General features: G+C 51.9%; 7 protein-coding genes across 7 annotated transcripts; 1 reads left to right on the plus strand and 6 right to left on the minus strand.

Moving 5' to 3' along the window:
- Positions 1-1,430: 1,430 nt before the first annotated feature.
- Positions 1,431-4,671, minus strand: MRS44_001990 (uncharacterized protein; the record flags this gene model as incomplete). The annotated part of the gene is made up of 5 exons (XM_065623905.1): positions 1,431-2,896; positions 2,948-3,134; positions 3,184-3,426; positions 3,477-3,911; positions 4,096-4,671. 5 exons carry the CDS (start codon positions 4,669-4,671, stop codon positions 1,431-1,433), a joined length of 2,907 nt encoding a protein of 968 aa, XP_065480316.1.
- Positions 4,672-8,893: 4,222 nt separating this feature from the next.
- On the minus strand, positions 8,894-9,517 carry MRS44_001991 (uncharacterized protein; the record flags this gene model as incomplete). Its single annotated transcript, XM_046274305.2, has 1 exon — positions 8,894-9,517. The coding sequence occupies one exon, from the start codon at positions 9,515-9,517 to the stop codon at positions 8,894-8,896; it is 624 nt and encodes a 207-aa protein (XP_046124863.1).
- Positions 9,518-10,644: 1,127 nt separating this feature from the next.
- On the minus strand, positions 10,645-11,893 carry MRS44_001992 (uncharacterized protein; the record flags this gene model as incomplete). Its single annotated transcript, XM_065623906.1, has 4 exons — positions 10,645-10,696; positions 11,051-11,153; positions 11,417-11,587; positions 11,761-11,893. The coding sequence occupies 4 exons, from the start codon at positions 11,891-11,893 to the stop codon at positions 10,645-10,647; spliced, it is 459 nt and encodes a 152-aa protein (XP_065480317.1).
- Positions 11,894-12,944: 1,051 nt separating this feature from the next.
- MRS44_001993 (uncharacterized protein) lies at positions 12,945-13,472 on the minus strand (the record flags this gene model as incomplete). Its single annotated transcript, XM_046274306.2, has 1 exon — positions 12,945-13,472. The coding sequence occupies one exon, from the start codon at positions 13,470-13,472 to the stop codon at positions 12,945-12,947; it is 528 nt and encodes a 175-aa protein (XP_046124864.2).
- Positions 13,473-14,225: 753 nt separating this feature from the next.
- MRS44_001994 (uncharacterized protein) lies at positions 14,226-16,946 on the plus strand (the record flags this gene model as incomplete). Its single annotated transcript, XM_046271757.2, has 6 exons — positions 14,226-14,298; positions 14,352-15,048; positions 15,109-15,269; positions 15,325-15,688; positions 15,748-16,098; positions 16,154-16,946. The coding sequence occupies 6 exons, from the start codon at positions 14,226-14,228 to the stop codon at positions 16,944-16,946; spliced, it is 2,439 nt and encodes an 812-aa protein (XP_046124865.2).
- Positions 16,947-17,018: 72 nt separating this feature from the next.
- Positions 17,019-18,400, minus strand: MRS44_001995 (uncharacterized protein; the record flags this gene model as incomplete). Its single annotated transcript, XM_065623907.1, has 2 exons — positions 17,019-18,259; positions 18,322-18,400. 2 exons carry the CDS (start codon positions 18,398-18,400, stop codon positions 17,019-17,021), a joined length of 1,320 nt encoding a protein of 439 aa, XP_065480318.1.
- An 868-nt stretch (positions 18,401-19,268) lies between these two features.
- MRS44_001996 (uncharacterized protein) lies at positions 19,269-19,982 on the minus strand (the record flags this gene model as incomplete). The annotated part of the gene is made up of 2 exons (XM_046274307.2): positions 19,269-19,647; positions 19,699-19,982. The coding sequence occupies 2 exons, from the start codon at positions 19,980-19,982 to the stop codon at positions 19,269-19,271; spliced, it is 663 nt and encodes a 220-aa protein (XP_046124867.1).
- Positions 19,983-20,577: the final 595 nt, after the last annotated feature.

The following is a 20,577-nucleotide window of genomic DNA, read 5'->3' on the forward strand; positions in this document are numbered from 1 at the left end:
CTTCCCCCCTCAAGACCCTGCGCGTCCACGATCCTAAGCGCAAGGTCGAGAACCCGTGCATCGCCATCATGTCGAGCGTCCTCGGTACGTTTCCCCTCTCCCTCCACCTTGAAGATTCGGTATACTAACGAAAGACAGCATGCTGGGCTTCTGCCGGATACAATGCCACAGGCTGTGCCGCCGTCGAGACGCAGCTCCGCAAGTGCATGGACGGTCCCGCGCCTCCTCCCGCTCCCACGAACACAATCAACTACCACCTCTCACGAATGCAAAAGCACATGACGGGTCCGAGGAAGCAAAAGTAGTCAAGGCGGTGAGGGAATTGGTAGAAGGGTATGCATTTTGGGCGTTGGTAGAAAGCGTCTGCTTGGGATGGATTGTACAACATTTTACCCCCCGTTCATGATGGGCAACGAAAAACAAGAGGTGGATGGTGTACATTTAGCTACTGTACAATATAAACATGTCTAACATGTCAACAATGGATGTCACACAATATCTACTCTCGTGATGCTGCTGAATCTTGGTTGCTCGAACATTATCAAGTCTTGGTGGCTTCATGGTTATAACAATCACGACATCACAAGTCATATGGCACAAATTCGTTCAAAGCGCTTGCATTTCACTACTCCTCACTCTGCAAGACACCCACGCGCCCATCCACTGCTCTATCCCATCCCATCCCATCATCAGCGCACACCCAAACCCAAATCTCTCCCATCATCTACACCTCTCTCCTTGAGGCGCACAGAGGGTGTGTCCACATCAGAGACTAAAAAAACGAAAAGGAACGAACTCAGAACAGACAAAATAAAAGAGAAGGGTGAAATAAATGTCAAAGAATGAAAAGAAAGACAAAACGCCCCCGTTCTTAGAAACAGCGCCGGACCCCATGAAGTGACTGATAAGGTTGATGATGTGTAATCCCAAGGACAAAAGAACAAATGCTCCGTGGGGAAGTGTCAAGACGGCTTTCCCTAGAAGCAGGGAAGAGTAGATCTTGAAACGCGAGGCAAAGACGAAGCTTCCCTTCACGCAACCGTTTCGCATGTCTATGCAAAAGAGCCGTCAGAACTCAAAGGCATTCAGCCCAGACTCAAGAAAACGTGCGACCATGTACGTCGCTAAAGAGCGGCTCCGGTAGGCGGTGCGGTGTCACATATCTTGTAATGTGACCGTGATAAGAGATGCTCCGTGTCGAGTAGCGTGCCGTGTCTATATGGTTGATGCCTTGTCCTCCATGTCAGACGCCCCTGGTCATTGGTCGTCATCCATGCCTTAACATCATGATCCGAACAAAATAAATTCGAGGTTTTCCGTGCGCCGAAAATGCGGTAACGATCCGTGGGTATCCCAAGCACAATGCACCATGTCTACCTCCTCTCTGGGTGGGTGTCGATCTGGTTTGGGTGTGCGCGCTGAACAGGTGTCTAGGAAGTGTCGCCGACGCAGAAGAGCTCTATCTCTCCAACGCCTCCAGCGTACATGTTCCTGACTCCCTCGCGCCACTCCATAAAGGCGATCTGGATATCGTCGTCGCCTTCGATAGCCACGAAATCGCCATCCTCGTCGCGATACCGCAGCTTGAGTAGGCCCTTGCTGATGCTGCTGCTGGTGAACCGCGCCAGCTTGGCGTCGATCCGGTCAACCAGAGACTGGTAGGTGATATTAAAGGCCACAACAAGCGTCACGTAGTTTCCAGACTCAGTATTGACCCGAACCTTGAGCTGTGTCGGCAGAGGCAACTCGGGGCTGGCTAGAGGGTTTGTCGATGGAGGAAGAGTAGCTGTGCCGAGGGCTGGAGAGACAGTTCGTGAGTTTGCAGCAGCGGCATCAACACGCAGCGGGTTACCGCCAGCAGCGGGAGTCCCTTGTCGTGGGTACACTGGCTGCGTAGGGAACTGAGCCATGCTGCCGCCAAGACTTCCCGTGTGCTGGTGCATCCGCTCCCGTTGAGCTCCGGGGCTGTTCGTTTGAGCTCGGATGGGCATCTCGCTTCTGGGCGAGCCAGTCTGGGTTCTGGGAATGTTAGGATCATGACCCGGGTGCAAGTGCTGCGGGATCCCGGGTACAGCCGGGATGTTGCCTTGGCTGGGTTGTCGGGTTCTGGGCATTCCGGGTCCGTTGATGTCGGGAGTGCTGTAAGAGCGGTTCCTCTGTTGCGCAGCAGCCTGACTGTTCGAGGCCATTGCAGGAAGCGAAGGACCACGAGGATTGCGGCCATGAGGGTTTGGCGAAGGACCGTCGCGAGAGGGAGCACGCGGCATGGCAGGAGCGGTATACCGGTTGCTATCCTCCCACGGGGGTTGAGGCGTTCCAGTCTTGGGGAAGCCATAGTGAGGCGTGGTAAACATGCCGCTCGCTGTGCTTGTGCGCGACGATGCTGGCGACTCGGCCACTGGTGAGAAGTAGCTGTCGCCGCCCCAGGCACCAGGCGAAGGTGCACCGCTTCCTTGGGTTTGAAGGCTGAGCGGAGCAGGTGGTAGAGGCAGAGGAAATCGAGGCGGAGGCGCCCTCACCATACCCGCAAGGGACCCGGAGCTCTCTCCTGTGCCTGCACGAGCACGCAAGTTGCTGCTCGAGGCAGTTCGAGGCATGACACCCATGGGGTGCGGGGGCATTGGGAGGCCGGCTGGCGCTGTGGCTGGTCCGTAGTCATCATCCTCGTCATCATCCTGTTGCAGATATGGGTTTTCAAGGCCACCGGCCTGGTCCCTGGTCCAAGCAAAGTCGGCAGTAGCAGAGTCGGAGTTTGTCGAGGCACGGGGAGCGTTATTCTTCCTCTGGCTTTCGAGAGCAACCACCCACTTCTTAAGTGTCTCCTCATTCAGGAACTTGATGGTGAAATTCTCAACACCAGGGTCTCCCTTCCACCAGATCTGCACACTGTGATTGCCTGATTCAAGTTAGTAGTGCACAATAATGAAGCAAGGGAAGCCCAACTCACCTGGCTTCGAGAAGGACACGACATCAGTCACGTTAGTCATGAAAATTCTACCCTTGAGCTGAAGCTTAGCGTTCTTGTTCCGGACCTTAGGTCCTGATGATCTCGACTTGTCCTTCTTGTCCTTGCTCTTGTTTGGTGAGATTTCCTTGCAGCACAGGAGAATGCACTCAAAGAGATAAATCTCGTACTAGGAGCACAGTTAGCTGGGATCAAGAAAAGCTGCATGAAAAACGTACGTCCTTCTCCTGGTCAGTCTTGCCAGTAATGACACCGTACACGCCGTGAAGGAGAAGATTGCCAAACTGTTCCACCTTATGACTCTTCCAATCTTCCACTCGGTTGGTCAGATCCTCCAGGGCCTCATCCAAGAGGTCACGATTAACGGCATCGTTGGCCTTGTGCAGGACTCGTTCGGCCGCCTCGCAACCATTAACCAAGTCGGCCTTGGTTTCTTCGTCCTCAGTCTTCTTGTTCAAGTCCTGAGTTGTGTTAGTCAAGTTGTTGGAGCCAAGCGATTTGTGGAACCCACCTTGAGCAACAGAGGATATTTCACCAATCGTTGCATGGGCTTTAGCAAGAAACCGTCAAGTGTGTTGAAGTCGGTTGCCACGGGATGTTCGGATTGTTGAATCTTGTCAAAGACCTGGTTGGCGATCTGGGCAGCCTTGCGCTGGTTTGCGATGAAGGGTTGGTAGATATCAAAGGCATCCTCGTGCATGACAAAGGGAGATCCCCATCGCTGGTTGGTAGCAGGCATCGAATTTGTGGTTTCCACACGGATCAGGAAGCGGCGCTGGAAATCGAGAATGGCATTGATGTTGAGGAAGATCTGGTGAAGAATGTCTCCTGGAATCGCGCCCTGCTGTTCCAGCGTCTTTTTGAGATCGTGCAGGTTCTCGAGATCTTGAACGTATTTTCGCTCCGTATCGACCAGCTCTCGGACAATGTGATCTCGGTAGGTCATCTGCGATCCGGGGTAGGACCACCAGCAACTTCATCTTCGGGGTAGGGCTGAACTTGGAGGAGGGTGCCGCGCTTTTCGGCACAATCGAGAACATAATTAACGACTTGGGTCACCTGGATAGACGATTAACAAAGCCCTCAGCGCAGAGACTGAGCCGGCACAAGCCCAGCTGTCGATCACCCACCTTGACAAAACCACTAGTATCATTACCCATCAAGTCAGTAATCACAAAGCTATGGGATGAAGGAATCTGCAGCTCCTTCATGCAAGCCTGGACGAATTTGAAGATGGCGATCTTGGACTTCTTAGCCTCGTTAGCGCTAGAGTCCTCGACCTTGAGCTCTTCCTCAGGCTGCAAGGCATTGTAGATGAGGAGGAGAGGGTATCCTGTTCGGAAGAGGTTCCATAGCGGATCGACGGGGTCGTTGGGGTCGAGGGTCTCGAGATAGGGGTCGAAGCCGGGAACTTGGGCTAGGCGCTGCTTGAGCGAGATGCAGATCTGGTAGAGGGATCGGGAGGCATCGGCCTTTTGGTTGATGATGTTGGCGGTTGCGAGGACGGGGCCGCCGTTCTGGGGAGTGATGGTGGCGGCACTCGCGAGGGAGCTTAGAGAAGCCGAGGAGCCGGCAAAGGCTGTCGAGCCAGAGAGTTGGCTGGCGCGCGGCGCATGGTTCATGCTGTTCTGTGGTAGACCACCGAATCCGTTCGAGTTGGGGAAGACCGGAGTGGTGTTTGTTCGGAGCAGCGGGGCATGGGCCATAGCCTTCTACTCCATCCGTCGAGCGTGAGAGGCGACGATGATGCGGGCAGAGGGCGACAACAGGGAGGGAGAATGAGGTTGTCGAGGGAGCCGAGGGGAGCGCGAACGAGGGGTTGCGAATGGCTTGACGAGAATGTCTGGAGATCTCCCTTGGCGTCGACTCAGGAACGTTTCAAAGAGGCGTCCGACGTCATTCGGCGGTGAATCGAAGCGGGAGATGTGTAGTCTGGCAGAGAGTCACGAGCGGGGTGAAGGTTCTGCTGCTTGTCGATGTGTCAGGAAGGTTGGGCACGAGCGATGACGGATGTTGGAGTCTATCGCCGTCTCTCTCTGTCCTTGTCCTGGGTTCTGCTGCTGACGGCGGCTTCGGCGATGGCTGGTCGGGAGGAGGAGGAGGTCTCGGGTCAGGCGGTGGAGCGATCGAAGGGGGTGAGAAGGCGGATGATCGACGATGCGGTTACGGTACGAGGAAGGTTGAGAAGGATCTGGCAGACGGACCAGGGAGTCGGAAGTGTGTTTGACTATGGGAAGAATCGTCCAGGTCTAGCCGCGTTGCTCCAAGGTGACAAGGCTGGGCGCAGGCGTCGAGGTTGTTGGGCGACAGTCGTTTAAGGAGGAGCAGAGCAATGGATTCGCAGGCAAGGCAAGGTAGGTAGGGGAGGGAGGCGGAGGCGGAGGCGGGCGCGGGCGGGCGGTTGGCGGTTGCAATTTAGCGGTTGGCGGCGGGGGGGATCCTGAGAGGCTGGCGCAGGAGCCAGTGGAGGGCCTCTGTCTCGGTGATACTGGGCCTCTGGGGCTTCTTTATTAGGCGCTGGTGATGGTAGATGTGCTCTGGTTGGTGTAGAATGGATGATGCTAAATCCGTCTCTGCGTGAGAAGAAAGAATGCAGCAGATGACACTTTGGTTGGCGACAGTTGATACAAAGAGAAGCATACAGACAAAAGACTCCCTCACACCTCTTCCGTACCGTCCTGATGGCTGGTGGATGGATTTGGAGGGGAAAGGGGATCAGACTCCGTACTGTGCGACATGGCGCTGAGTCGACACGGTACCACAAGGCGTAACCTTGGTGCATGTGGTCCGTGCGACGAGTCCGAGGGACGTGCATTTCCTCTTCTTTTCCTTTTGGGGTCCTTTGGGCATTGAGCCCGGCCGGGCATGGCACTCCCTGCGTCGCGGTACGTACCTCTCTCTTTGAGTCTCTCTGTCTTTTGGCAGAGTCCCAGTCTCTGTTTCAAATTAGCCCGAGCCTTCGCCATCCCCAAAAGGACTAACGTTAACATTGGATCCTGGAACCACTCCCCGTCGTTCCCGGTGGATCCCCGTTGAATGGGACATTGTAATGGATGGATGTACTTGGGTAGGTACCTGTTGTCGTGATGACTTGCTCATGACGAGGAGCTTCTTATCATGGACTCAGATGTTATAACACTTGAATCATGGAAGATTCATACCAGTAAGAGTTTTCGAAACTCTCTTTTACAATTACACCGGTGCTAGCCCATGATTCAACGCAGCAAACAGTCACTGGTCAAGGACTCTCCCATCCATGCTCGTCGCGATTCAGGGATCTACAGGGGTGCCCAAGGCCAAAGCCGACGACACAAGAGACGGTCGCTCGTGCTTTAATGGCTTGCATCAAGGCAGGAGGGGATGGTTTCAACATCAACGGGCGGGCGGATGAAAAGGGTACATTTTGTTTCCTTTTTCCTCTTCTGATGTTCGTTCCCACTCGTTTGAGACGACTGATACGTCACCTGAACTCTGTCTGTTCTTCAATGCTTGGCTCCCAAATAGTCGTTCAATAACCACTGAGCCGTCCCTCACGGGGAACAACAAAACAACAGCCGGTCGATACGGCTGGCGGGTCTCCAAGCTTGAGCCCGTCCGGCGAGGCGCTTGCACACCGTCCTCTATCCGCTGCCACAACGGAGCACCATCACAAGGATACAGAGGGGTTCTTGAAGAGCACCGACAAGTTGACGCCCAAGGAGGGGAAAAAAGACGAGGGGGGGACCCTTGACACGGATAGCCCCTGAATCCGTCGGAGCGGGTGGTGTGGTTCTTGTTTCGAGGACCGTCGATTCGTTCCTTTTGGGCCCCCCAATCCCACCCAGGACGAGACGTTCCAGAAGGGCGCGCATGAATGTGCAGCGCAAGACGGGCATGGGAAAGCAAGCATCTGGCGGGGACAGAGAGAGATTTATGGGCAAAGAGGCAGGCTGCATGAGAGGCTGCATGAAGAGAATGGCTTGACAGGCCGCGCGAGACTGGCTTTGACAGGCTCCCAGCAAGAGGCTCGGTGCGGCTGCGTTTCTTCAAGACGACAAGCATGCGAGGATCTCTCGTCTGAGCTCAATATCCCGTCCAACCCTGCGCTCATCGCGTCGTCGTGGCGGCTAACGCCCCTCCACGCTGCGAACGGAGCGCCCAATCATCAACGCCCAGGCCATATCAGATGGGTTGATGGAAGATGTGGCTTTTTTTCCTCAGCCCAGGATTCACCTCAGATCATCGCTTGGTAAACGCACCTGCCCAGTATGTACAATTCTCTTATCGCCATCCTCTGTGCGACCGCGGAAATGGAAAAAAAGACCCCTTTGATGGGTTACCAGCATGTTGAAGGCCGCTACGACACGAATAGCCTAGTCCTCAATCAAGCCTCTTCTCCAAAGCATCCCGGCGATCCAATCTCCTGCTAGCTCTCCCCCTCCCCTGACATCATCTCTCGAGAGCTCAATCTCCAAGGCTCAGGGGGTAGGGGAGGCGCTCGCTAGCCCCCAGAGAAGGTTTCATGGAACCTTCGATTGCAGCGACCGGCTCTTTTCTCTGTTGGGTCTGCGTCTCTCTCTGTGATGGAAATTGCCCATCCGTTCCTTCGGGGCTAGATACCGCAGAGGTTGCAACGGGAGGAGAGCATCCTTGTGTGTAAATGCGCTCTGAAACACCCGGTTCAATGCACAGGCCGCATCAAATCGCACAAGGTTTGTGAATCGAGTCTTCAAGACATGGTCTTTTCGTGAAAGCTGAACAAAGAAGACGCATTACCGTCATGTTGGTAAGAAAGAGAGGTCCGTCCCGGGTGCCGAGTGATCGACCTCTTTCAACCCCTTTTGAGAAGGCCTTAAGCTGAAACACGCATACAAAGGAAAAAACGCAACTTTGGACGAAAAAGAAATGCCGCGTTCCTTGCTTTGGATGAATGCCTCGGCCGCAGGCTTCACACGCATCGATGATCTTCAATCCCAGTTCTCCGCTTCCCATCCATCGCTTCGGGGAATTACCCGCAGTACTAGGCCAGACATCGCAAAGGATCCGCAGCGTCTCCTCAATGCTTGTCAATGCATGGGAAGCGAAGTGCTGGACCTGACCTTGGGCAGGGGACCTGCAAATCTCCTGCGTCGTATCGGCCATCGCCCGTCATGCTGTGCAACTCTCGACTCTTGAGCTCGATAAGCAGCCTGCCTACGGCTCGTATTCTTGCCGCTGCAGCTCTGACGACGTGATTGCTTGGCCTTGAGAGTCAAAGTTGAGGAGCATCTCAATGTTATGGTTTTGACTCAACGGGGCGTCGATCGTGAGACAAGGTGCCATCCCAACTCCGGCAGACGCGACCCAGAGACGCGGCATGGGCGCAGAGCAGACCTTGATCGGGAAATGCTTCCGTTCGGCAAACTAATTAAACTCTTGGGTCGAGGATGCTGGCTTTCCTTGGTGTCGGAGATGCGCATCCACACTTTGGTGGTCCATCGCATCGCGTCCCAGCCTTATGGGTTTCACGTTACGTACTTGCGGGCGCATTTCCAGTTAAGCTGGAGGCTAGTAGTCATTGCCGAGGGAATGTTGGTTCATGGATGTGTCAATGTATTGTGTTTAGGTGGTTCTTGATGGTCAATGGGGGGATCGTCGGAGATCGAGTCCGCGTTGTTGACTCAAAGGACCCGGACCAGACTTGTCTCAACTGCTCGAACGAAGCGTGAGTCAAGACTCACGGGCGACAACTCGGCCGAGTGCCGCCATGACTGGTGACTGGTACCTTACATATCCAAGTGCCGTGACCATTAAGGAGTCCAGTTTTCGCCTGACACCTTGACCACAAGCCAACGATAAGAGTGGCCGGTTAGGCATAATTGAGAAAGATCGGTGAGCCCCAATCGTTCCATCCCAGCTCATATGTCCCGCCATTTCATAGATACTCGTTACATGGCCATGGGCAATTCTTCATGGCGTATATTCGGCATAATGCGACTGGCATCCTACCAGCCGACCCATGAAGACAAGACATCCCATCAACGAATATGTGACAACCCTCTGGACTGTTCCTTGAACATGTTTTCCCAGAAAGCCGGGGCCTTTCCAAAACACAGGATAGTTATCGTGTGCCCAAGCCACGACCATGATGGAAAACAGCATTCCCACTGTCCCCGTTACAGTATCCTTCTTATCCTTGAGCAGACTCAATATGTTGCGAAAGAAGATCTCCTTGTCACCGTCTGCTGGCTCTGTCCATTCTCGAACAACAAGGTCCATGTCCTTGCCTGCCTTGCCTTGCTCTGTGTTGTCTGCGCGCATGTACTGGTGTACTGTATACCGGGGTATCGTGATAACACCGTCGTCCTTTGTGAATACGGCCGTGCGATCACCGAGTGTCACAAGCGCATAGCCTTCCACGACTTGAAGATACTCGGTGTGTGTCTCATGCCAGTGCAGACCCGTGCCGGGGATGTCATCACCCGTCCGGAAGACGATGGTGACGACGGTTGATGTAGATGATTTGGGTCCGAAGTCGATGCCTCCAAATGGGATGAAGATGCTATCCCAATCACGTGTGGTCGTGCGAGCCATGTTAAGTGGGTGGGTATCGTGCGAAAACGTTGGAAGCTCAGGTTTATGATCGAGAGAAGATCGCTTTCCTTTTAAATGCGAGAATATTCGTCGATAAACGATCAAGGTCACAAATGCGGCTTTATAAATACACATACTCAGGCCAAGCGTCTTATTCCTTCAGCTTTGGCTGCTTCTCGGCGACTTTTATCATGACGCGGGGTCCATTGTCCCGATTTCCGTGTCCGCGTCTTACCAGGACAGCAAAAAACCGAGTGCGAACGGAAACAAAGACGCCACGATGGTCTAGAATACGAATTCTCTTTTATTTTTAGCAAATATTCATTAATAGTCGCTCATGACATATAATCTTGAACCATGCATTCTCACCCTTAATAGATTGCAGTGATTGAAGTACCCGCCCACGGCCAAAGCCTCAACATGGTGAAAGTAAGGTCTAGGGTATGTTACTTCAAGCGAGCAATACAATACCCAAACCTCCGAAACTCGAAAGTCCCAAACAAGTGAAAATATTTAATGATAAAACCTTATTCATATCTTCAAGTCATGCCGAAAGCCTGGCCAGATTTCCACTTTGAAGAACGGCGTGTTGTTTTCGTCCCCAAGGGACGAGCATCGGACTGGGGGAGGTCATGCCCATCTAATGGATCATATATCAAGATAGAGTTTTCGCTGTTACATTAGCATTATTAAGACTCCAAGTTTACTGTGAGAAACAAAGGAAAGGCGCGCTCACGTTATCTATATTCTGTTCAGACATACCGAAGCTTGCTTCGGCGGATCACATGCAGTTCTTAAACACAAAGTACCTCTGGACTGTTGGCTTACTTAACTACCTACCTACGAGGGTCAAGAAACAAACGGAGCACCTGAATAGTATGTTCTCCTTCATGTATGTAAGTACTACGATATTCATAAGAAGGGAATGCATTTGAAATATATGGGTAGTTGGATGGTTACTCCCTCGAGAGGTTTGGTATCTGGAAGGTCTTTGTATATTGTCTGCCTTGTAGGGTTCTTGTATCCCTATCACTAACCTTGTAGATGAGTGGGTTAATATATCAATATCCTTGTAATTTATTTTCCCCCTGACTTTGAACGGGACAATAGCGGCTGAGGCGAAGTACTTAGCTCTGAACATACGAGGCGGCGATGGGAATATGACCTCCGACAGGGAGCCTGATGGTGGTATAGTGTCGTCCTTGTGCATCCATGGATATAAGAAACATCTGAAAAAGAGGCCCTTGGCCCGGAAATGAGGCAGACTCTTTGTTCAACTTGGGTAGCCTGTCTTGAATTTAACCTTCTGGGAACAAGGCAACAGAGAAATCGTGCTACTGCCATCAAGATAAACACCCCAACACTAGAGAGAACTGGTTCGATGAATAAGACTGACCGTGGATGATGATACTTTTTACGATGTGGATGCCTCCCACGACGATCTGTCCACGACTGCACCAACTGCTGTGACCAGGATGGCAACTCAGCAGCCATTCTAGCCAAGGAAGCCTACACTTATCATTCTACACTTACTGCTCGTTCTGCGGCCCCCATAACTCCGGACCGCTTCGTCTCGCATATTGAAAGGGCCATCCTCTGTTGTCATGCAGTGAGTTCTCTGTGCAAATGGCCCAAGCTACGTGGTATTGAGTTTCGATGGCGTCATGCATTGATAACCGTGTCTTTTGTTGTTATGGCTGATAGCCTCTTTGGAGACGTTATTGATGACAAGAAGATTGCGTGCGCCAGGACTTGCTGTGGATGAGACTGCTTGGTGTTCAGAAGATAATGCATCCGTGTGATGCAGCGGCTATTACACTCCAATCCATTTAGAGTGTTCTTTGATCTTGTGTACGACGGAGACGTCATTAAAAAACAAGAATACTCCAATATATCTACTGCAGTCTTGAAATTTGCCTGCCATCTCTTCCGTTTCATCGTTCCTGCTGATCTCGTTGGCCTCGTTAACATCTTCCTCATCTTCCTCATCCTTATCCCATTCACGTAGTTCCTCATAATACTCGTCCAGCGCTCTCATAGCCGCATCGGAATCGACTGAACACAGAGGTCCTTGAGTGGTCATGAGCAATTTATCGCATGCAGGAATATAACAAGAGGTAACATACAATGTTCCATAGGCGTACCTTTTAGCTATGTTTTCCAATATCTGCTGTATTTTAGCTCCAGCTCAGCCGGCACCTCACGCGCAGTTGGTGGTTCGAACGTCTGTAATGATGGCTTACTGTTCTTGGTACCGTATTGGCGGTTCTGGACGCCGGGAGCCGTGGAGAGTAATATTTGTGCGTCGCTGCGTATCAGTCTCATCGGGGGAATGAGGTGCTTGAGCTTGATCGTGGAGGGGATAGCTCTGTTCATCTTTTTGAGCCGGTACTGTGGGTAATAGTGATGGAAGGGAAAAGTACTTTCAGTTCGATGCGATATTCTAGGGAATCACAATGTGGTGAGGATAAGCTCGAGAGATGTGTCGAGAAAAGTATCATCTCGGGTGCCACATTCTATCTGAAAACGCCATGGCTTTGCTTGCTGGCTGCGCCGGCATAATTTCTGAGGGAGATGAGCTCACGAGTGATGGGCGGATGAAACAGGTGGTTGACAGATGGGCTCCTAGTTAGGGGTGGTTGAATTTAAGTGCGGAGGAGTTGGCGATATGTATGGAAGTTTCGAGGGGATGACAGAACGAGGTTCAACCCTGAACGAGAGTCTGGATGAGGAAATGGCTAATGGAACTGTCTCTTCGGCCGAGAAGCTTGACGGTCGTTTTGAAGTTGATGGTGGAAAAGCTGGTATTTCTGACTATTAGAAGTGAGATTGGTTCAAATGTAAGGGGCAAGCACAACGAGTGTGTATAGAGAAATTTGCGATGGCACAGTTCGCTAATCAGCCAAGTTTGAGTTTATCAGAAGAGCTTGGATGTTTCGATAATCAAGAGTGATTAGGAAAGTTAGTCGTCCGGAATGTATAGCCGTGTTGATACCGGCGTAATTCCTCACGGAGCCATAGTAAAGAGCCACCCAGAAAGGGGTGCAATATGCACGACTTGCAAGAATGTTGCCTTTGCCTCTAGATACTTCTTTACTTGGCTTAAAATTCAAAGGGCTCTCTGGGGCTCATTTGACCATCGAATATGGTCACTATTACATGTTGAATCAGTTGTGTTCTGGGTTTGGTTCTCGTAAGGCTGGCAAGGGATCTCAGAAAATCTGGCAAGGTTGAGATTGTCAGAGAACTGGATGTTCCGTGGTGGGTGAAGAGGTACACGGGTCGAGCAAAAACGAGATACTAGGAGAAAGGAATCCGCTCAAGCTCCTCTAAGGGTAGCAATGAAGAATAAGACTTGTCATTATGGGAATGCATAGCTATCCTTGCTGTTTATGAGCCCCATGATGACAGTAATCACACCACTCCCTCATTGTTGACTCTCTAATCTTTCCATATCAACCGCCTCGCCTCGGGCCAACATCTTTGCTTTCCTCCTGTGAGCACAGCATCTCATGGTCCCCAGTACCGTGGTCGCGAACCAAAGGAGCATACTGATCAAGTTTATCCAAACCGCAGCCTTCATCCTGCTCTCTGATGCATAAAACTTTGCGTCGTACAAGGGAGTGTCGTCGCTTAGGAACTGGGACGCAAAGACACCGAATTGCGCTAGCCACAGAACCGACACCATCCCGTCCAGTATCGTCCAGCCGCAGCTCGTGGCTGTGAAGAAGAGGTGTATGATGCAGACGATCATGGAGACGCCGGCGACGAATTCTGCGTAGATCCATCTTGAATCTGCTTCTAGGTGTTTCGAGGTCGCTTTCTGTAGGTCGAGTCCGTAGAGTATTGCGACGACGAGGGCGAAGAGACATTGGAGGGCTCGGAAGAGGGCGCGGGAGATGACACCCGTCAAGCCCACATTCGCCCAATAGTCAGCAATTTTTGGAGACGGCATCGATATTAAAAGGGCGGTTTCTGGGGAAAGTACAGGGGGGAGGAAGGCTCGCTGTAAGAAAGAAGAACGAAACAGATGGATGGGAGCTGGAGAGAAGGGTTTACTGTCTGGCTTTGCTCCTCTGTCTACTCCCCACTCCTTTTAATTCTAACTCTCCACACCATTACGTCGACCCAAAGCTCCTTTGGTCTCAAATGAGAAGTTCCGCCAAGTCCACTCGGCACAGTCGGGCACGAAGCCATTCTGTTCGTGTCCGGGGCCCGCAAGGCTATGACCAGCGGTGTCTGATATGCCGCCCCAGAGACAGGGGCAACTACTCGCAATACGAAAACTCCTTGGGATGCTATTGGAAGACACTGATGGAACACACACCCATTCATTACGTGGCCCACGTCTCAGCCATAGCTATTTCTATCGTTGACTCGGAACCGAGTGCCATGAAAAGTGGGCTTGTGGGTAGAAAGGACGGCATTTGGCCAATGCCGGAATTTTCGCTTTCTTTCCGAGGCATCCATGTTTAGAGTCGAGCTAATAGTCGATCTAACAGGGGACCATGATCCAGAATCGTGCAATCGCTTCGGCCATTTCGGCGGTAGTGCCTATCCTGGTCGCACCGCTTTAGACCCTGTAATGTTTTTATATGACTGGTATGACGTCGGAAAGGATTGCTCCATGCCGAGAAAGCCAATTTGATCTGCTTTTCTGAGGTCATCTTTGTGCTCCAGACGCTTCACCCATATGGCAGAGGGAGAGATGGCATCCACGAACGATGGTGTTGATCAGCTTAGCGAGACGAGAACAGCTGCGATTGATGCATCTACAAGAGGTAGCTGGGCAAAACTGAGTTTCATGGTGTCCAATACTGACTAGGAATCTCAGATGACGGCCGAATCGATATCGAGATACCCACCACGCTGAGCCGACGACTCTCCAAACTTCCAAATTTCGAGGAACTCGACACGACTCCCGGGTTGGCTTCGCCGGCATACCAACAATATGAGAACCGAGATCATTCAGTAGTCGCCCTCAACATCGTCATCCAGGTCATTGGAAGTCGTGGCGATGTCCAACCCTTTATTGCGCTGGCGCACGAGTTACAGAAACACGGTCATAGAATCCGACTGGCCACCCACGACGTATTCGAGACCTTTGTTCAGTCGTCCAATATCGAGTTCTACCCTGTGGGAGGCGACCCCTCTCAGCTCATGGCATACATGGTTAAGAACCCAGGGCTCATCCCGAGCATCGACAGTCTTCGAGCCGGAGATATCAACACTAAGAGGAAGATGATTGCTCAGATGCTCGATGGGTTCTGGGACTCGTGCGTAATGCCTGATCTCAAGACGGGCGACCCATTTGTGGCAGATGCGATTATCGCGAATCCACCTAGTTTTGCACATGTTCATTGCGCTGAGGCATTGGGTGTTCCTCTACACATGATGTTCACTATGCCTTGGACTAGTACAGGAGCTTTTCCTCACCCCTTGGCAAATATCAATGACCCGAGTACTGGCAAGGAACGCGAAGTTGCAAATTACTTGTCGTATAGCGTGGTTGAGTTTCTGACGTGGCAAGGGTAACTCACTGCCCGATCAACATCGCTCTGCTGGAATCGAGGACTGACTGGGGAGTCTAGGCTGGGGGACCTGGTTAACCACTGGCGAGAAGCCAAGCTCGGCCTCGAGCATGTTCCCATGAACGAAGGCCCTAGACTTCTCAAGTCTCTGGAAGTGCCGTTCACATACTGCTGGTCTCCAGCTCTGATTCCTAAACCGAGAGAATGGGGCCACAACATAAGTAGGTATCGTACAGCCAGAAATGTGGTATACGGCGGTTCTAACATATGATCTAGGTATCTCTGGATTCTTTTTCCGACAACCCCCCTCTTACCAACCCCCTGAAGATCTCGCAACTTTCCTCAAAGGCGGACCGAAGCCTATCTACGTCGGATTCGGAAGCATTGTTGCCGATGACCCAGCCCGACTGATGATAATGGTTCTCAAGGCAATCAAAACAGCCGGAGTTCGGGCCATAATATCCCAGGGGTGGAGCAAGCTCGAGGGCGATGAGGACCCCAACATCTTTTACGTCGGCGATTGTCCCCATGAATACCTGTTCCAGCAGATCTCTGCTGTTGTTCACCATGGCGGCGCTGGAACAACGGCCTGCGGGTTATTTTACGGTATACCGACCGTGATAGTTCCGTTCTTTGGAGAGTAAGAAAACCATGCTTGTTTGATCCATGATCCATAGCTGACATGGCAACTATTGATAGTCAACCTTTCTGGGGTCAGATGGTAGCCAACGCCGGTGCTGGCCCGCAGCCAATCCCTTACTCATCCCTAACATCCAGAAATCTCACCGATGCTATAGTACATGCATTGACGCCAGAAGTTGCGATCGCGGCGCAGAAGATGTCTGAGAGCATGAAAGCCGAATCGGGAGTCCAGGCTGCGGTCCAACATTTTCACTCCAACTTGCCTGTTGAGCCACAGCGCTGTGATCTGTTCCCGGAACTTCCGGCCTCTTGGTCTTACAAAGGAAAAGGGCACCAAGTCTTGTTGTCGAAGAAGGCAGAGCGAATCTTGACTGGAGCAAACAAACTCGAGCGGAGCAAATTGAAGTTGTAAGTTGGCCGGGCTAACCTTTTAAAATGGTGATACTGACACCTTGCTCGATAGTCACAAACCAAAACCTATTTTTATTGAAAGTCAACGTTGGGACCCGTTCACGGCCGTTGGATCGGCATCAATGGAAGTCGTTGCGTCGATGGCGGATGCGACGGCGGGAGTGTTTGTGAAACCCTACGAGACTATCAAGGAACACCAAACGCGAGCGAAAACATCAATTGAAAGTGGATCAAGTCAGGCGCGATCACAAGGCGATTCCGCAAGCGTCAGCGAATCGGTCGCGAGGAAAGCGGTTGGAACTTCGACCAAGAGTCTTGGGAAACTGGCTGTTACATCGGCAAAGGGCATATTCGTCGATATACCCATCGCGGTCACGGATGGGCTGCGAGCTGTGCCGAATCTCTACGGGGAGGATGTGAGGCCTCGGGATCATATCACTGGCTTCAGGAGTGGTGCGGTGGTCGCTGGCAAGAACTTTTATCACGGCATCTTTGAGGCCTTGACAGACATTGCCGTATACACGTACCACGGAAAGCGTGAAGAAAATGCATTGGGGGCTGCAAAGGGCCTGGGCAAGGGTGCATTGAGCTTGGTCACCAAGACAACTGCTGCCACCATCGGGCTGGTTGCGTATCCAGCCCAGGGGATTCACAGAAGCATAAGAGCCGCTGTTGTGACCTCGACGCCAAAGGCTATTGAGGCAGCTATGCGTATCGAGGGAGACTGGATTCTTAAGAAGAAGCCAGCGTCTGAAGAGGAAATTCGTTGCGCAGTTGCAGACTTTGAGACGCTGCGGAACTCGAAACCTACAAAGGTTGTGCCCAGGGTAAACAAGCACCTGTAGACTTTTCTTGTATAAGCATCTTTGTATTTCATAGACTTGTAATATGTTCTCTAGGCCTTACGTATACTTTAACTAAATACGAGCATGGATCTTTGATACTTTTCCCACCACGTTTGTCGGCCATTCCATAAACGTAGATAGCTCGTCACTCAGCATTGCCTTGATTGAATCGACGAGATGCTCTGACCACCCCTCTAGAAACCAGCACTCCTCAAGTATTGCTATCAAAGGGGCGTAGTATGCAAAGATGAGCAAGGCTGGTGGCTCTTGTCGCTTGAGAGCTGCTATGAATGTCTCTTGTAGACGATATAGCCAACCAAGTATGAGCTGGTTGGCTGAAGGGGTTTTACACACGCCCTTTTCGCTGCCGTAGTTGGCCTCGTATATGGAAGAAAGAGATGAGAGAGCGTGATCGTAAATGGTCATGTTGATACTCGCGTTGGTCGTCAGCCACTCTCGCAACCTGGCAAAGGGCTCAACCCAGTCCATGTGCGGATGCACAGAGCTCTCGACCTCTTCATCCGGCCCGGATTCTGCGAGAGGCTCCAAGAGTCCCGAGAAGAGCGTGGCAGGGTCTACAGTCTGTCTGATCAACCGCACGCCGTGTATCAATGGTAGTTGGTGAAGCGTGGTTTCGTCTCCAACCTTGCAGACTAGCAGATCCTTGGGTGATGTCGGACCGGCAGCAAATGCACAGTATGATACGAGCGTTGCGGCGACGTAAAGGGCACCACAGTTTTCCTCTGTGATGTTTGAGAGCGTCTCGTTGAGCTTCTTGAGGCCTACTTCCGAGTGATGGGTGGCAATTGAGCGATGTCGAACTCGAGAATCGGACCCGGCTGGCTCCAAATAGGCGAGATGGAACCCAGAAAGGGCGTAGATGAGATGCAGCACGAAGTGGTGGGAAAAACCTATTCTGGGGGCGTTATTCCTCCAGAAGAGGCCTATGCTGTCATTGGGCTTGGAGAGCGTGCCTGCAGTGTGATGAACAAAGTGCAGCATCAAGTCAGCATCGACAATGTTCAGCGAGCAGGCTTCCGAGTCGGCCGGAGGGGAAGCCGAAGAAGTGGTTGAAGCATTTGAAGTTGGCGATCCCGGCGCTGTTGCCTCTCTGAGAGCTTTGCCGAGGGCAGCCCAGTCTTTACGCGGACGACCCGGGCCCCTATGAGGCGAACTCTTGTGGCTGGCCTCCAGCTCGTCGGACAGGGCCTTTGGTATTGGGCCGTATGTGGGAGGAGAGTGAGGGTCGAAGCTGCAGGGGACGCTGAAGCGCATGCAGTTGAAGCACATGGGCTTTGTCTCGTCGCACTGCCCTGTTTAGTGACTGGAAGGGAACGATAAGGTGTAAAGATTACCTTTACTTTGCGCTTCTTACAGTTGAGACAGCCATTTCGGGACTTGCGATGAGGTCGCCGGTGCTGACGGCCGAGTGCCGAGTTGGAGGTGGGCAGCATTGTCGCTTGCTTAGCGGCCGATGAACAAGGGCTGTTGCAGGCAATGTCCTGGAGTAGCTTTGATGCACTCAAGATGTTCAGATGAAAGTAGATGGAAGAGCCATCGCTCATGAGCGTCGAGATGCTGCCAAATAGATAATGAGCCACAGTGACACGCACGCAATCGAACATTCCATCTTGGCGGCCGGAACATGCGGAACAGGAAGCATCGGATCTGACATGAGAATTTCGTATCCCGGGATACGAGAATTATGCAACCGCTCCCGAGGGCACCGCCGTCGAATCAGAAGCTCTGGCTGACCTCAAGGATTCCATCATTTAGCTCAGAATGCTTGTCTTCTCCTTATCAAGTGATTTGTCTACATCCCGGGGCTTTATCATCCAACGCGACAGGCTGCGTTTTCGGCTCCGGGGGTCATGGATATCCGAGCGAAAATTATTTCATTGGCGGGCGATACGCGGAGTACGGCTGACCATAGCTCAATGAGTGACAGACATCGAGACAATACGGTCGGCTTTTGTGTCTCGTATTATAGATAACGTGGCAACAGCCATACGCGTTCTTCGGTTATCAATGTAAGTCTCCTTTAGTAGATGTAGCAATCAAAGTCGTCTCACAGCAAGCAGACCTTCTTAATTGTTAACAAGGCAAGATAAGGAATAAGTAATCTGGGGAGAAGAATAAATCATAAGTCGTCTCCATTAAAATAGATAGCAAAGAAGATAAAGAAAAGAGAGAGAAAAAAAGGTAGATGAACAAGAAAAGCTCAGGTAGGAGGAAGAAACGAAACCGATAGCCAAGGAACAGAGAGAGGCTGGCCTCTGGGAGACAGCGAACCTACTGAAGAGTCTTCCCCCAAACATCCTATCAATGCCCGCGGCGCCTCTCCTTGCGCTTGGGCTCACACGACCCCTTGCATTGGGGGCATTCAAAGTTATTCTGAGAGACATAGACACGGACGAGGCACCGTGCACAACGCCACCAGCTCGAAGCCGCGTGACGATCATCTAGCCACTCTTCGTTGACGACTTCGCCACGCTTCTGGATATCCTCGCGATGGTATTCACGTAGATGATCGCGGAAGTGATCGCGGCGGCGGAAAGGCTCGCGGGAGCGTGTGCACCGTGGGTAGTCGCAGTAGTATGCCTCGTTCGATTCAGGTTGATGCATGTGCTTGTAGTGGCGCTGGAGATCGGCGGCCCGTCTGAAGGGTCTGGAAGTACAGCCAACATGAACACAGTGAAAACTATTGCGTGTTAGATTGTGAAGTGAGAGAAATTGGCAGGGGCCGTCGCACCTTGAGTTGTCGGGTAGATTCGTGTTTTGACTCGACTCTGTCAGGATCTGGGATGAAGAATCCGGGTACGAATACGCGCTCGGCGCTTCTGCAGATCGAGGTGTTTCTTCAGAGAAAGACAGACGGTCCGGGTAGGGAGAGGAGCTAGGCCACTGTGGCGTTTCCATGGCAAAAGACGAAGAATACTGGTAAGAATACATGGTTGTCTCCTCTGCGGCCTGAGTTGGCTCAGTGGCGGGAGATGTAGGTTGCTGGTAGGTAGAGGAATACTGGTACGAATACATGTTCGGCTTTGCGGATTGAGGGACTTGTGAGTAGTTAGAAGAACTGACCACCGGAGCGTGTCTGTCCTTGCAAACAGATGAATTAATGGCTAGGGGGCTAAACGTTGATGAGTCGCGATGTTCTTAGGAGTCAGAATGAAGGAATGGAGGATAAGCATCAGCAGAACTTGAAAGAAATGTGACGGCGCTGCATCTTATGTGTAAACCATTATGTTTCTTATCTTTGTGCCCTTGGCCCTTGCAAGGCGTACTTTGCACATTGCGGCTGTCACACGGCATCGACCACATGGTCTTTTACTTGACTCCAGTTGTCGTTGATTGGAGGTGGCTGTTGGGCACCGATCTGACTGGCGAAGGCTCCTGGCACTAAACCCGAAGAGTAGAGACCAACAGTGTTGCCTGGCCACTTGGAGGTGGACACGTCACTTTGTAAATTCATCGACATGTATTTCCTATTGGGCCTTTACTTGGAGTTGTGTGTGCTTATGCTCTGAGCATTGCTGGTTATGACTGGCCAGCCAGAGTTGGCGTTGAGCCTCGGGGCGTTGGGGGTAATAGACCCAGCGTGGATCCGTAAGGATACATTGACGTTGGT

The sequence above is a fragment of the Fusarium solani genome, assembly GCF_023522795.1.
Source record: "Fusarium solani strain SB1 chromosome Unknown bctg00000000, whole genome shotgun sequence".
NCBI classification, from domain to species: domain Eukaryota; kingdom Fungi; phylum Ascomycota; class Sordariomycetes; order Hypocreales; family Nectriaceae; genus Fusarium; species Fusarium solani.